Below are 12046 nucleotides of genomic sequence, written 5' to 3'. Positions count from 1 at the left end.
CCTGGTTTCTTTATTTGATTTCACACCACATTTAAATAGTCATTATCACAAAAATGACTACTTCACTTAATATATATAAATGAATATAATAATTATATCATTTATTTTATAATTATCCCACAATACTAGTGTTACAGTCTCAAATAATTCTTGAATAAATTATTGTTTTTTTTTTTATTTTGTTAAAACCTTATTATTTTTATGGAAATTGTTATGTTTCGTTTGTATTTTGGGAAAAATGTAAAATTGCTCCTTATGATTGGCCTAAATTATAAATCACTCCATGTGGTATAAAAAATAATTTATAGGTCCTTATGGTAGGCCAAAATAATAGTTTACTCATTTAAATCAATTTTCATTCTCTAAATACAAATGTCAGTTTAATAAAAAGAGTAACCCAATTTTTCCAACTTAATTTGAAGGAAAACTTTGTCATAATTTATTAACTTGAATGTTGTTTTTATTTATTTTTCAATGGTTAGAAAATATGACTATTAAATTCTCGCAAAAGGGTTACCCAAATCATGTTGAGAAAAATGAAAATAAGATAAGGTTATGCATAGACTAAAATTTTGGGGATAGAAGAAATTCAATTAATTTACTGAAGCAATATGACTTGGAGTGGGGTATGATGTGTAATCTTAGTTGATGTCTTACAATGATGTGAAAAATCATAGTTGTTATTTTTTAAAGTAAAAAATTAATAATAACATTTGTCGCGTTTTTATTGGATATGGTGGACAAAATAACGGATTCTGTTAAGTTACTTAATGAAAATTGATTTTAATGAGTAAACTGTTATTTTATCCTACCATGAAGACCTATAAATGATTATTTATACACAGAGAGTTATTTGTAATTTAAGCCAACTATATAGACCTATAAATAATTTTTTATACCATAAGAAGTAATTTATAATTTAGGTCAATCACAAGTACCAATTTTACATATATGGCTTTTATTTTTTATTTTAACGAAAGCAGCCGTCAATTTTCTTTTATAGCGAACAGGAAACTGCCGCTTTGCCAAAACTTCAGGTACCAAAGATGCAGTGCGCCCGAATTTCCCGCGTTTCGCCCACGTGGCAGAGTATGTGGCAATTGACAGTAACTGAGAGAAAACTGACGGGGAGGTTGAGGATACCAAATTCTTCTGCCGTTAATACGCAGGAAAAAAGTTTCTGCCGTTAAGCGTCGAAGCCTTTCATCTCTCTTTCCTCTGCAAACCCTAATTCACGTCAGTTCTCTATTTCTCTCTGTTTCTTTTTTATTTTTTTGAAATCCTCTCTCTGTTGTGTATATATCATGGTTGTTTTGCTGCGGTCAGCAATGTTTGATTCGTGAATGTAATTTGTAAGAAATGGCAATTACGTGATGAATTTGGAATTATGGTTGAAGGTATTAGTTTATGTTATTATTATTTTTTTTTTTCATTTTCTATTTTTATTTGTTTGGCTAAGAGAGTTGAAGGAGGCTCAAATAATTGGGGAAGTCTTTCTTGCAGCAAATTTCTGACCTTAAATGGTTTAAGGGTTTGCATTTTCGGGAGCATTTGTCGAGAATGGTGCAATATTTTTTATTTTTTTGTAGGTTGGTCGCTTTAGTTTGCCATTATTAACATGAATTTTACACCCAATTTTTTGCATTGTTACAATAATTAAATCAGAAGCATGTAAGGAGTAAGAATCCTAGATGAAGCTACTTCACTGTGTTCTTCCAGCTAGACATGCTTTATGCACATGGGAGGAACTTCGTGCAAAAAGTTATGGGTTCGTTTGAAATGTTTTCTGTTGTTTTCAATCTTTTTTTTTTTTTTTTTTTAATTTATTTATTATTATTATTATTATTATTATTTTTTTTGCATTCATGCCTTTCTAATTCTACAGACATATTTTAGTGCCTGGAGTTTAAAATAGTTATGAAAAACTATAATTTTACTCTTTTTTGTATGCTGGTGATAAGTGTCACAAAATCTTTTATTAATCATTGGCATCCAGACTTCCAGAGTGTTCATTCATCCATTTCTTTTGGTTTGCACTTACTTGAATTCGAATATGTTTACATCTTTTCCCCAAATTTTTCCTATGTCAATAACAATATCATCCGTGTCCATGTCATATTTTTCAGCCTCTGTTTCATGGTGTTGAAATATTGTTGCATCAGCTGGTCATTGAGTAATTCTTGTCAACTGCACTGCTGCATTTGGCCTTTCTAGCTGAGAGCAGATAACCAACTAAAGCAACTTTTGGCATACATATTTTTCCCCTTTTCTTATGATTCATCTATTCTCCAGTCCTTTAATCGTTTTCTGGTGAGTGGAATGTCAATTTATTTGGCTACCTTAATATCTTGCATCAGTCTTAGTGAATTATGTTTTATTTTTTACATGATAGATGATAATTGCTTTTTGTCTATGACTGATGCCAATTTTCACCCAATTTGCAATGGTCTGCACAGGATCCATTCAGACTCAGGCAGCTGGCATACTGAAAGGATTTCATGGCAGGCAGTGGCCTGCCGTCTTTGGGTCGTGTGAAGCTCACTGATCTAGTACCCTCTGAAGGGCTTGCTTCTGATTCTTATAAATTATCAGTCTCGACTTTGTCACAGTCACTAGCTCAATATTCTGCTGCCATCATCCAGTTTCCTGCAAGTGATGGGGCTCTTTTAAGATCTGGATTGGATTCTGCTCGCCTATACTATCACCAAAGAGCATCATGCCCAGCTACGGATATGATGCATACCAATGACTCTCGTGAGTGGTGCAAGACGTCCGGATATTATGCAGATCCTCAGCTGTGGCTAGAAACTTATGATTACAGGCCAGGCCTGACTCCTAATGAGCCCAACAGTGTAATGGAGTTCCCTCCAGCTGGTTTGCCAGACATATTTGCTCTGCTTGGAAAGGCAGCTCGGGACATTCTGGATGCCATCAGCTTCTATTTGAACTTGCGCAGCTCTCCATTTACTGAGATACTAGATAATGTTCCCCTGAGAGATCGGGAAATTTCATCTTCGGTATTGTCTGTTTGCTGTCATGCGAGGACATCATTTCAGGGAGCACAACACCATAATTTAGCAACCCAAGAGGATGGCCAGTTGGTTATGTATCCTGACCACGATCACCAAGTTGATAAAAGCTTGATATCTCTTGTTAAGTCAGATAAGGCAGGTTTACATATAAGAGATATTCATGGCCGATGGATGGTAGTGGATGAAGATCTTGGTCCTCAAGAAGCCATTGTTTATCCTGGGCTTGCACTGTATCAGGCAACAGCAGGGTATGTCAACCCTGCGTTGCACAGAACAGAGATTAATAGTCCCCAGGGAAACATGTATGGACGATGTTCTTTGGCTTTCAAACTCATGCCCAGATCCATGACCAGTCTCAGTTGCTCACAGATGAGAGCAGCTGGTCACGGGGTTGAAGCTCAGTTCCAGCTTGCAGTATCGGTGGATGACTTCATGCAGAGATCCCACCCAACTGATCAGCTCTTTAACAGGCAGAATATCCAGTGTTTCAATTTTCCTACAGCCCAAGATGGTAGGCAGCATTCTAACGATATTTAGCTTTCCGTTGCTTAACCAGTAGATTTTATGTTTCCATAAATTAATTATAATCCAATTCCATGAGCCTCTTTCTGCTAATGACTTGTTGAACATCAACTTCGCAAATGAATAGATAGAGCACTTAATACCCCCAGCTGGTCTCTTTTTATATCTCTGTATCTTGTAAACCTTTTATTTCTTGATGAAGGATAATGGGGTCATGACCTTAAATCTGATACCACCATTGGAGTTGAAAGTTAATAATATAAAAATTAAGGGTAAATTACACTTTGCTTTCCCGTTTTACGCATTAAAAATGTATGTAGAGATGAGTTGTAGATGTAAAATATTTTACAATTAAAAAAACCATTTTACGGGAAACAAGGCGATGTTTTATGGTTGACCAAGTTCTCCAAGTGCTGCCAAACATTGGACAATGCTGAAAATGTTTTACAGAAAACGTTTTACGTTGACATTCATGGAGCATAAAATATGTTACTTCTTTTCTGTGCGAGTAGCCCTTAGCGGGAAGTTTTTAACAGCAGGTCCTTGCATCGATGAAATGCTGGTACAGGATCTATGAAGCCCTTGATGAGGAGGAGGAAGAATGATTCAAGAAGCAAACCTTTGCCACCTTCCAAGAGGTTACGGCTTGAGGCTCAGAGAGTTTTGAAGGAGAGGGTTCAGGATATTGCTGATAAGAAGGGGATCAAGCTGAGGTTTTGTAACCTGAAGGAATGTGAAAGTCATGTTCACACGCTAGATAGCCCATGTGCCAATATAAGAATGGAGATTGGGTGGCCACCTGGAGTACCATTTGTTCATCCCCATGATCTACCTAATAAGGCAAAGATTGGATTCCTTGAAGCATATGAACCTGGTTGGACAGCTACTCATGATATGGAGTTAAGTCTAACTGAACCTGGACAGGCCAGTCAACGCTCGGCTAATTGTAACTGTAACTCTCCTCAAGTTTCATATCCACATTGCAATGCATTATGTATTAGATGCTATTTGTAACTGTGTTCTTTGCTTTACTCATGCAAACACTACAAACTGAAAAGATGAGCTGGCTACCTCTCAAGTATTGTTAAGTTTGTCATATCACTAATCTTTTAACAGTTGTCAAATAGTTGCCTGAAGACTGTTACAAATTGCAAATTCCTTACTATAAACCCACCCACAACATGCATGTATTTGGTTGTCTGTATTCATATAGCTATCTATATAAAGGAGTCACTAAAAACAGCACATATTGTTAAATTGGTTTTGCACCAAGTAGTACATATCTTCTCAGATTAGGTAGGTACCAGCATTGGGTTATATATGAGTTGAACAGATTTTACAAGTAATAAGAAGTTTTGCTACCATCTTTCTCTCTTTGCCCTTTTATGGTTCTCTTTGCTTTGCTACCTGCTTGTTCAAATGCATGTGGAAGTAACCATAATTATTTGATAGGATTTAAAATGGTAGTTCTTCGGCAGGAACCATAATTATTTGATAGAAAGTGCTATAGCTGAAGTAGAAAGTACTGTGTTTAACAAAGAGCAACGAATGTGATGTTTTCATGGACATGGGGTCTTGGAAGTGGCAAGTCCCAAAAATCTAGACGTGAAGGACATTGGCTGTCTTCTTAAATATAAAATTTTGAATGATGCATGTTTATTGAGTATCTGGTCCTTTACTTACCCAAAAAAGAAGCATCGATTCATATGCATTGGTGTGACAGATGTCAAATGAAGTATGGGAATAATGAGTATGATTTTCTTGACAATAAACACATTATTCTTATTAATCTTCACTTTTAGGTCAATTGAGGAAAACATATTTGTTAAAGAACTAGTTTTAGATATGGGTGGATGTAAGTGTTGTGTCCTCAAGTGTCTCATGCCATTTTCATTTCTAAGATGAATAAAAGCAAGTAACTAGATCATTTGACTTTCATATTGTACGTTATTACTATGATATCTTATAACTATATGAACATGTTAAGATATGGTTTATGCGTGATCATGGGTACACTCATGCATGCATATGCCCAGTCATCTGCGATAAGCAAGTCTTATCAAAAAGCTATTTCTGTACAGGAACAACTTTAGTATATGAGTAGACTCCTATTGGGTGACTGAATCTGTTGATGCACATGCACACGAGTGTATATTCCCTTTGGTTTTGTTTGAACGGTGTTAACTATGTTTCTTTTCTGGAGTCTGATGCATCTAGATTTATCATCAGATGTTATCTTGTTGAAGATGATTTCACAATTGAACAGTTGAATTGGTCATTTGGTAATTGGCTTTATATACTCAGGAGAATTACATCATCTACATCTTGAATGTTGAATCCTGTGAACGCATATCTTCAGTATTACTCTTGAATGGCCTGGAGTTGGGTGCATATGAGAGTCTGTGCTCTAAGAGAGAAATGAGGTTTCCCTCCAGATCTTTATTAAAACATAGCTTTATCCAAGTTTCATTACAAAATTTTTGTAACAGTCACCTAACTAGCTTCATATGTTACACCCTGGAACATAACTGTTGTTGTTTTTGAAACTTTTTGTTTTTGTTTCTATATTGTGGTTGATCTCATTGGTTCTCCCTTGGTTGCAATTAACAAAAAATGGTGTACAAATTCTTGTGTGCAGGAATCAATGTCCATAGTTTCAAATTTGTGGCCACCCTTGATCAGCTTGTGAGTAGATGGTTTGCAGGAACTGTTTCCTAGTTGAACTTGCCCGTGACTGGTTTGCTTGAATCCTATACCATTCCGTCCTGGGTTGTGTTGCTGCTTCTCATTGCAAGTTTAACTCAGGACGAGGCGTCATCCACAAGACGGTGATAGATATCTGTAAATATGTAATTTTTAGGAGAGCTTGGCGTTGTTATGAAGGACCAATCTCAAGAGAGACTGCCCAATTTATGATGGAAAACGTCTACGACTGATTTGTGGAAAAGGAATGAATAAGGAGAGAAAATGTGGCGGATTTGTTTTCATTTGGAAAGCAACCATCATTGTATTTTCATCCAACTCAAGGTGAGAACGTTGGATGGAGAGCTAGTAGCAATGTTGACCGTTGGTAATCTTTGTACATTGTGCTTAAACCTAGGATTCCTCACAATCTTATTCTTCTTTTCCCAGTTACTTAGAAAAAGAATCATAACTTCTTCATTTATTTATAGAAGACATATTATGCATTTGTTCGCTTTCATCAATATATATTTCCTTCTTTTGCCACATCTTACACCGCACATGTTCTTTTAAAACATTTTAGATGATGCGTGTTGAATGTCCATTTGCAGATGCATTCTAGACTACTGCTGCTGCCGTTACCTATGTTAATAAAATGGGTTGCACTTTGATCGGTCATCATGCTCTGTTTAGCCAACTGCTCTCATAGATGCAGCACACTCTTCACTGTTTCTTTATTGATGATGTCACCAGCACTGCAAAGTCAGAATATTTTGTATTGAGTAATGTTACCGGCCATCTTTTTGTCTTTCAAAGTTGACGTGGTTTTTAGAATCACTATTAGATCAAAATTCATTAGTGATTTATTCCAAATTCAATAGTAATTTTAAAAATTACATCAACTTTGAAAGGATAAAAAAATGGTCTCTATCATTATTCATTTTGTACTACTAATGTGATAAAATCAAAGGAAAACTGTACCGCATGAGCAACAACCCTTAGGATCTGTGTGAGTCTCAAGGCTATGTTTCTCTTTGATTTTTGTAAGCTCTACTGTAGCCTAAACTGCCATATCTATAATACGGATAAAGGTGCCTAGGTTCTGGAAAGTGATTGACACCTAATATTTTAAGTATGCTAGGGTTTTGAGATATTTCTAGAGCTTATCCTAGGTGTATTCCATAAGTTTTTAGAGAGACCATCTTAGTTGCAATAAGGGTGGCAATGGCAATTCATGTTCACGTGTCAAGTTTGAGTGGTACCGAGGCATAAGCATATAAAACTATAAAAATCAACTTTAACACAACCCATTTATTTAATTAAATGAGTCAAATTCTAACTAAAAATTCTATAATATGCTAATTTCATATTTAGTGATGACTTTGTGTTGAATTCGCGACCTATTTAAAAAATTGTCAGTCCTAACCACGAGTGAAAAATAAAAAATTAATGATGTCAAAACCTTGTATGTCTTGTATTTTTATCAGTTGTAAATCAATAGAACAGGTGTATGAACTTATATATATACAAAGACGGAAGACCTCTCTCAATGATATTACACAATTCTTCTTCAGCTTACCTTCTACCATTTTTAGAGTTTAAAACACACTGTTGATTCAAGCTCTTTCTAGAGCTAAGGCTTCAAGGGGAAAACCTTTTCTTCCGCCCACAATCATTGATGGGGATGGCGGCACGACGTCTCTGATCGAAACCAAACCGACAAACAATAGTTGGTTCAACTGGATACAGTTCGGAACTGATAGCAGGATTTTGCCTACTGATTCTCAGTCCACAAACTCATCACTTCAATGTTCACCCTAGAGTATATATATATATATATATATATATATATATATATATATATATATCAATCTCAATATAAGGGAGAAATTTTAGGCCTCTTTTGCCATTGGATGTAATGGGTGTTGCTACACCCTGACGTACAAAATAGTGTCATTTTCCATTGACTAGACTTAATTTTAATCGAACTTATCCATTAAAAAAAATCGAATTGGAATCAAATGGAAATTTACTCTAAAAATAATAATGAGTTCATCTTTACAGTAGCTGGAGTCGGGATAAAAAATTTACTTCTAATTACTCACTGACAATTGTTGATCATCTCATGCAAGCAAGCTGTGGCCACTACTCACTATCAGCAATGTTGCTGCAGCCTTGTTTCAAGCTTATCAAATCATAACGTTCTCAACTGCGAAATGGTGGTTGGTTATCAAAAAGCAGCTCAATGGGTGTTGCATTAGCATAGAATTCTTCTAAGTTGTAGAAAGCTCTTTGTGGCGGAAGAAATATATGGACAACTACATCACCTGTCACCAAGACAAGACAACAGTTTACCTGAATGTTTACAACTGCAAACCAGAAAGTCTCAGCAGTTTAAATCAGTTGTAGTTGGAACAATGACCTAAATCGTTCTGTGGATATTATAAATAAGCACACCCCAAGTGCTTAGCTTCTGCTAGCGGCGGGTGGTAAGGCCTGAACTTCACTGACTTGACCAAGGTTTAACGATAGATCCATTTTTTCAATTCTTGCAAGAAGCCTATAAATATCCCAAATAAACTATAGATAAATGCACTGTAACAGTTGAAACTCCGCATTTCAAATAGTTTGGTACACATCTATGTTCATGATTACTTATAGCCTATTATCAGCAAGCAGACAGCAAGAGAAATTCAGTGATAGAAATGATAAGTGGATTTATTTCCAGAGCATACATTGTATCACTCTCTTTTTAAAGCAAAGACAACCAAGTACTGATCAAAAGGTTGGTTAATGAACAATATAACAACCAAGAGATGCCATCTAAGAGTCCAGCTTACTAATGAAAATGAAAAGGACATGTTATGTTCACAAGGAAGATCTAGACAGAACGAAAATATTTTATATTGAGTATATTAATATGATTGAGTTTAGTGCAAAGGTGGCATTCATGGAGCGCAGAAAATAGGCCTGTTAGAGAGATAAATCTCAGTTGCCTATGGATGTGTCCACCAAAAGAAAAAAGAAAACATTATTAACACCGCCCCAAAGATCAAAAAAGCAATAGTTACTTACATATCAACTCAACAATTTTTTTTTTTTTTGTAATCTAAAATGACGTGGCTGTTCAGCTGTGACAGATCTTGCAGCTGACTTGATAGGGGTTAAGTGAAAAAAAAAAAAAATGTACAAGGTAAGTAAAGGTCATATGAAATGAGACTGCACACGAAATCCTCAACTCAAACCAAATAGGTGGTAAAGCTCATGGTCACAACCAATGGTAACAAGAATTTTCTTTCTTCTTTAACATCGCAACGGACATGAACTGCTGGATTATAATGCAAGATCACTTACCAAAGTCCAACAAGGTCCATGAGTTGGGTTTTGTGTCCCCAGTTGGAACTCTCCCATACTTCTTCTCAGCTAGATCTCTTATTTTCGATCTACATTGCAAAGCAAGTCAAAATGACAGTTAAAGCATTGATAGAAAACACTGAACCGTGATTAGGCTATCCCAACAAAAGATATGAAGATCATCGTCAAAGTTGGAGCCATACCCAATAGCATCAATCTGAGGGCGAGAGAACGCTGTGGCAATGATAAAAAATCGAGTCCAATACACAAGAGGCTTCACAAAGAGGACCTTTATATCAGCTGCCTTCACCTCACTTGCAACCTTAGCCATTTCCACAGCAACTACAGAGACAGCAAGAAACAGGTTTAAGTTGGTAGTGTGGGGTATATCGCTTTTATTTCTGCTTTCAGCATTTTAACAATAAGGATCAAATATAATTAGTGTACATCAACTCTATAACAAAGAATTCAAACAAAGGAAAAATTGATAAATATTTAACATAGCCGCCACTCCCCAGCACACCTCATTTAGTAAAGGAGAACAGTGAACTGAAGAGGATCATAAAAATCGCTTCTTTTCCAGAGTATATCATGTCATGAGGATATAGAGGAGAGTAGCTAGAATCAAAATACTTAATGAAATGTTACCTCACCAGTGAGGTGAAATGGAGAGGCAACTTGAAATATGTATTTTTCCTTTTCAAATTCCCAGTTAGAACTTAAATGGAAGTTTGAGTAAACAATCTTAGCACAAGGTGCAAATGTTGCAGAAATGCAATATGCTAAACCATTCGTAATCAGAATTCAGCTTACTCCAGTGTAGAGATAGCATCTGAAGTATTCATCACTTCCCTGCTCCATATCATTCCAAAGTAGACTTGCACTTCAGAGAACTTTATAACATCGTGTGATTTCAGGAGTTTGAGAAACTAATTTATTTCATGCTTGGGGCCAGCATATATCCTGGAGGTTCTCTTAGTGTGATGATGAAGCCCAGGTTGCTTTTGTGGGTTTAGGGTTTCTTTTGTGGGTGGTTTGTTGTAGTTCCGTTCCTTTAGGTTTCTGCGGGTGGCTTGTTCTTTTTGTTTTTTCTTTCTTGTTCTTTTTGTTTTTTCTTTTTTGGTGTTCCTTTTGTATATTTCATGTGTACTTAAGTAACGACTCAGGAAAAAGCTTTAGCCACATCTGCACTATTACCCCCAAAATGACTAGTCAATTTGGAGTCTTCCTAGAATTCTTTATAAAGCTCAATTTCACCTAGTAACTAGGCAATATGAGACTTAACACTCACGACTATCTTTATAGACCACCCACTCTATGTGGGCTATACTTCATCCTCTCAATATGGAACTAAGGTGTTACAAACTCCCCTTCTTAAACTTCTAACGTCCTCGTCAGGGCCATGTCATGTAGTGCTCCAGTACCACATGACATGGCGTTACTAGGTGACTCTGATACCATTATAACGACCTAGAAAAAAACACTAGCCACATTTGCGCTATTACTCCAAAATGATTAATCAATTTGGAGTCTTCCTAGAATTCCTTATAAAGCTTAGTTTAACCTAGTAACTATGTAATGTGATACTTAAAACTCATGATTATCTTTATAAACCACCTACTCTATGTGGGCTACTCATCTTCCTCATATATGACACCTAGATGTTACAACTTAGGGGTACGCTTTTTAATGAGATTTGATTGATTACCTATATATATATATATATGACACAAACTGAGAAACACTTCGTGGAAGAATTTTCTTCATTAATTTGAATAATACATAAAACGTTAGCTATATACATCAACCCTAGCAGCAAAAAAGGAAAACTAACTCGGTTATTTCAGATCCCATGATTTATGGGATATTCTAACAAAATAGGACACTAACCAAATCAGCCTAATTCTAAGAATACAGGCTATTACAAAATTTCCTAAAATAGCTAACTATACACATAGAATACAAGTCATTAAACACGTTTTCCCACACTCCCCCTCAAGCTGGTGAATAGGTATTTTCCATTCCCAGCTTGGATACAATACTCTGAAACACTGAACTACTTAAATCCTTGGTAAGTACATCAGCAAGTTGGCCATGTGTAGACACATAAGGTGTACAAATCAATCCGCTCTCCAAATTTTCTTTGATGAAGTGTCTATCAATTTCAATGTGCTTTGTTCGATCATGCTGTAACAGATTATGAGCTATGCTGATTGCGAACTTATTATCACAATAGAGTCTCATCGGACCATCCCACTTAATCTTCATGTCTTCTAAGATAATCTTCAACCAAAGTAGTTCACATACACCCTGAGCCATTGCCCGGAATTCTGCCTCCGCACTAGACCGAGCCACCACATTCTGTTTCTTACTCCTCCACGTCACAAGATTTCCGCCAAGAAAGGTGCAATATCCAAAGGTCAACTTCCTGTCAACAATCGACCTAGCATAATCGG

The 12046-nt window shown here is 36.1% G+C and overlaps 2 protein-coding genes across 8 annotated transcripts in view; one reads left to right on the top strand and one right to left on the bottom strand.

The window, feature by feature from the left end:
• Positions 1 to 1049: 1049 nt before the first annotated feature.
• Positions 1050 to 6742, top strand: LOC132174865 (2-oxoglutarate (2OG) and Fe(II)-dependent oxygenase superfamily protein). 7 transcript variants are annotated; one of them, XM_059586589.2, is made up of 5 exons: positions 1050 to 1236; positions 2127 to 2310; positions 2457 to 3543; positions 4123 to 4506; positions 6193 to 6742. In XM_059586589.2, coding segments are annotated over exons 3-5 (1431 nt in total). In that variant the 5' UTR covers positions 1050 to 1236; positions 2127 to 2310; positions 2457 to 2498; the 3' UTR covers positions 6195 to 6742. The 7 variants fall into 7 exon arrangements, 6 of the variants coding, with proteins under 6 accessions (XP_059442572.1, XP_059442569.1, XP_059442570.1 ...); XR_009439377.1 differs by lacking the exons at positions 1050 to 1236; positions 2127 to 2310 and adding exons at positions 1247 to 1397; positions 5859 to 5977; XM_059586587.1 differs by lacking the exon at positions 1050 to 1236 and adding an exon at positions 1247 to 1397.
• Positions 6743 to 8209: 1467 nt separating this feature from the next.
• Positions 8210 to 12046, bottom strand: part of LOC132176295 (Lojap-related protein) — a 13219-nt gene continuing 9382 nt past the window's right edge. The window contains exons 3-5 of the mRNA XM_059588460.2: positions 9794 to 9932; positions 9591 to 9679; positions 8210 to 8563 (exon numbers count right to left, since the gene is read on the bottom strand). Coding sequence (XP_059444443.1) covers positions 8442 to 8563; positions 9591 to 9679; positions 9794 to 9932 — 350 coding nt within the window. The 3' untranslated portion in view covers positions 8210 to 8441. The remainder of the gene's footprint in view (positions 8564 to 9590; positions 9680 to 9793; positions 9933 to 12046) is intronic.

Source organism: Corylus avellana, chromosome 3 (assembly GCF_965113065.1).
Source record: "Corylus avellana chromosome 3, dhCorAvel1.hap1.2, whole genome shotgun sequence".
NCBI classification, from domain to species: domain Eukaryota; kingdom Viridiplantae; phylum Streptophyta; class Magnoliopsida; order Fagales; family Betulaceae; genus Corylus; species Corylus avellana.
The sequence above is the reverse complement of the archived record's forward strand: the minus strand, read 5'-3'. Positions and strand labels throughout refer to the sequence as shown.

Coding starts and splice junctions, on each gene's coding strand:
- LOC132174865 (XM_059586586.2), top strand. CDS start 2,499: ATGGCAGGCAGTGGCCTGCCGTCTTTGGGTCGTGTGAAGCTCACTGAT. Junction 3,544..4,122: donor TTTTCCTACAGCCCAAGATG/GTAGGCAGCATT, acceptor ATGCTGGTACAG/GATCTATGAAGCCCTTGATG.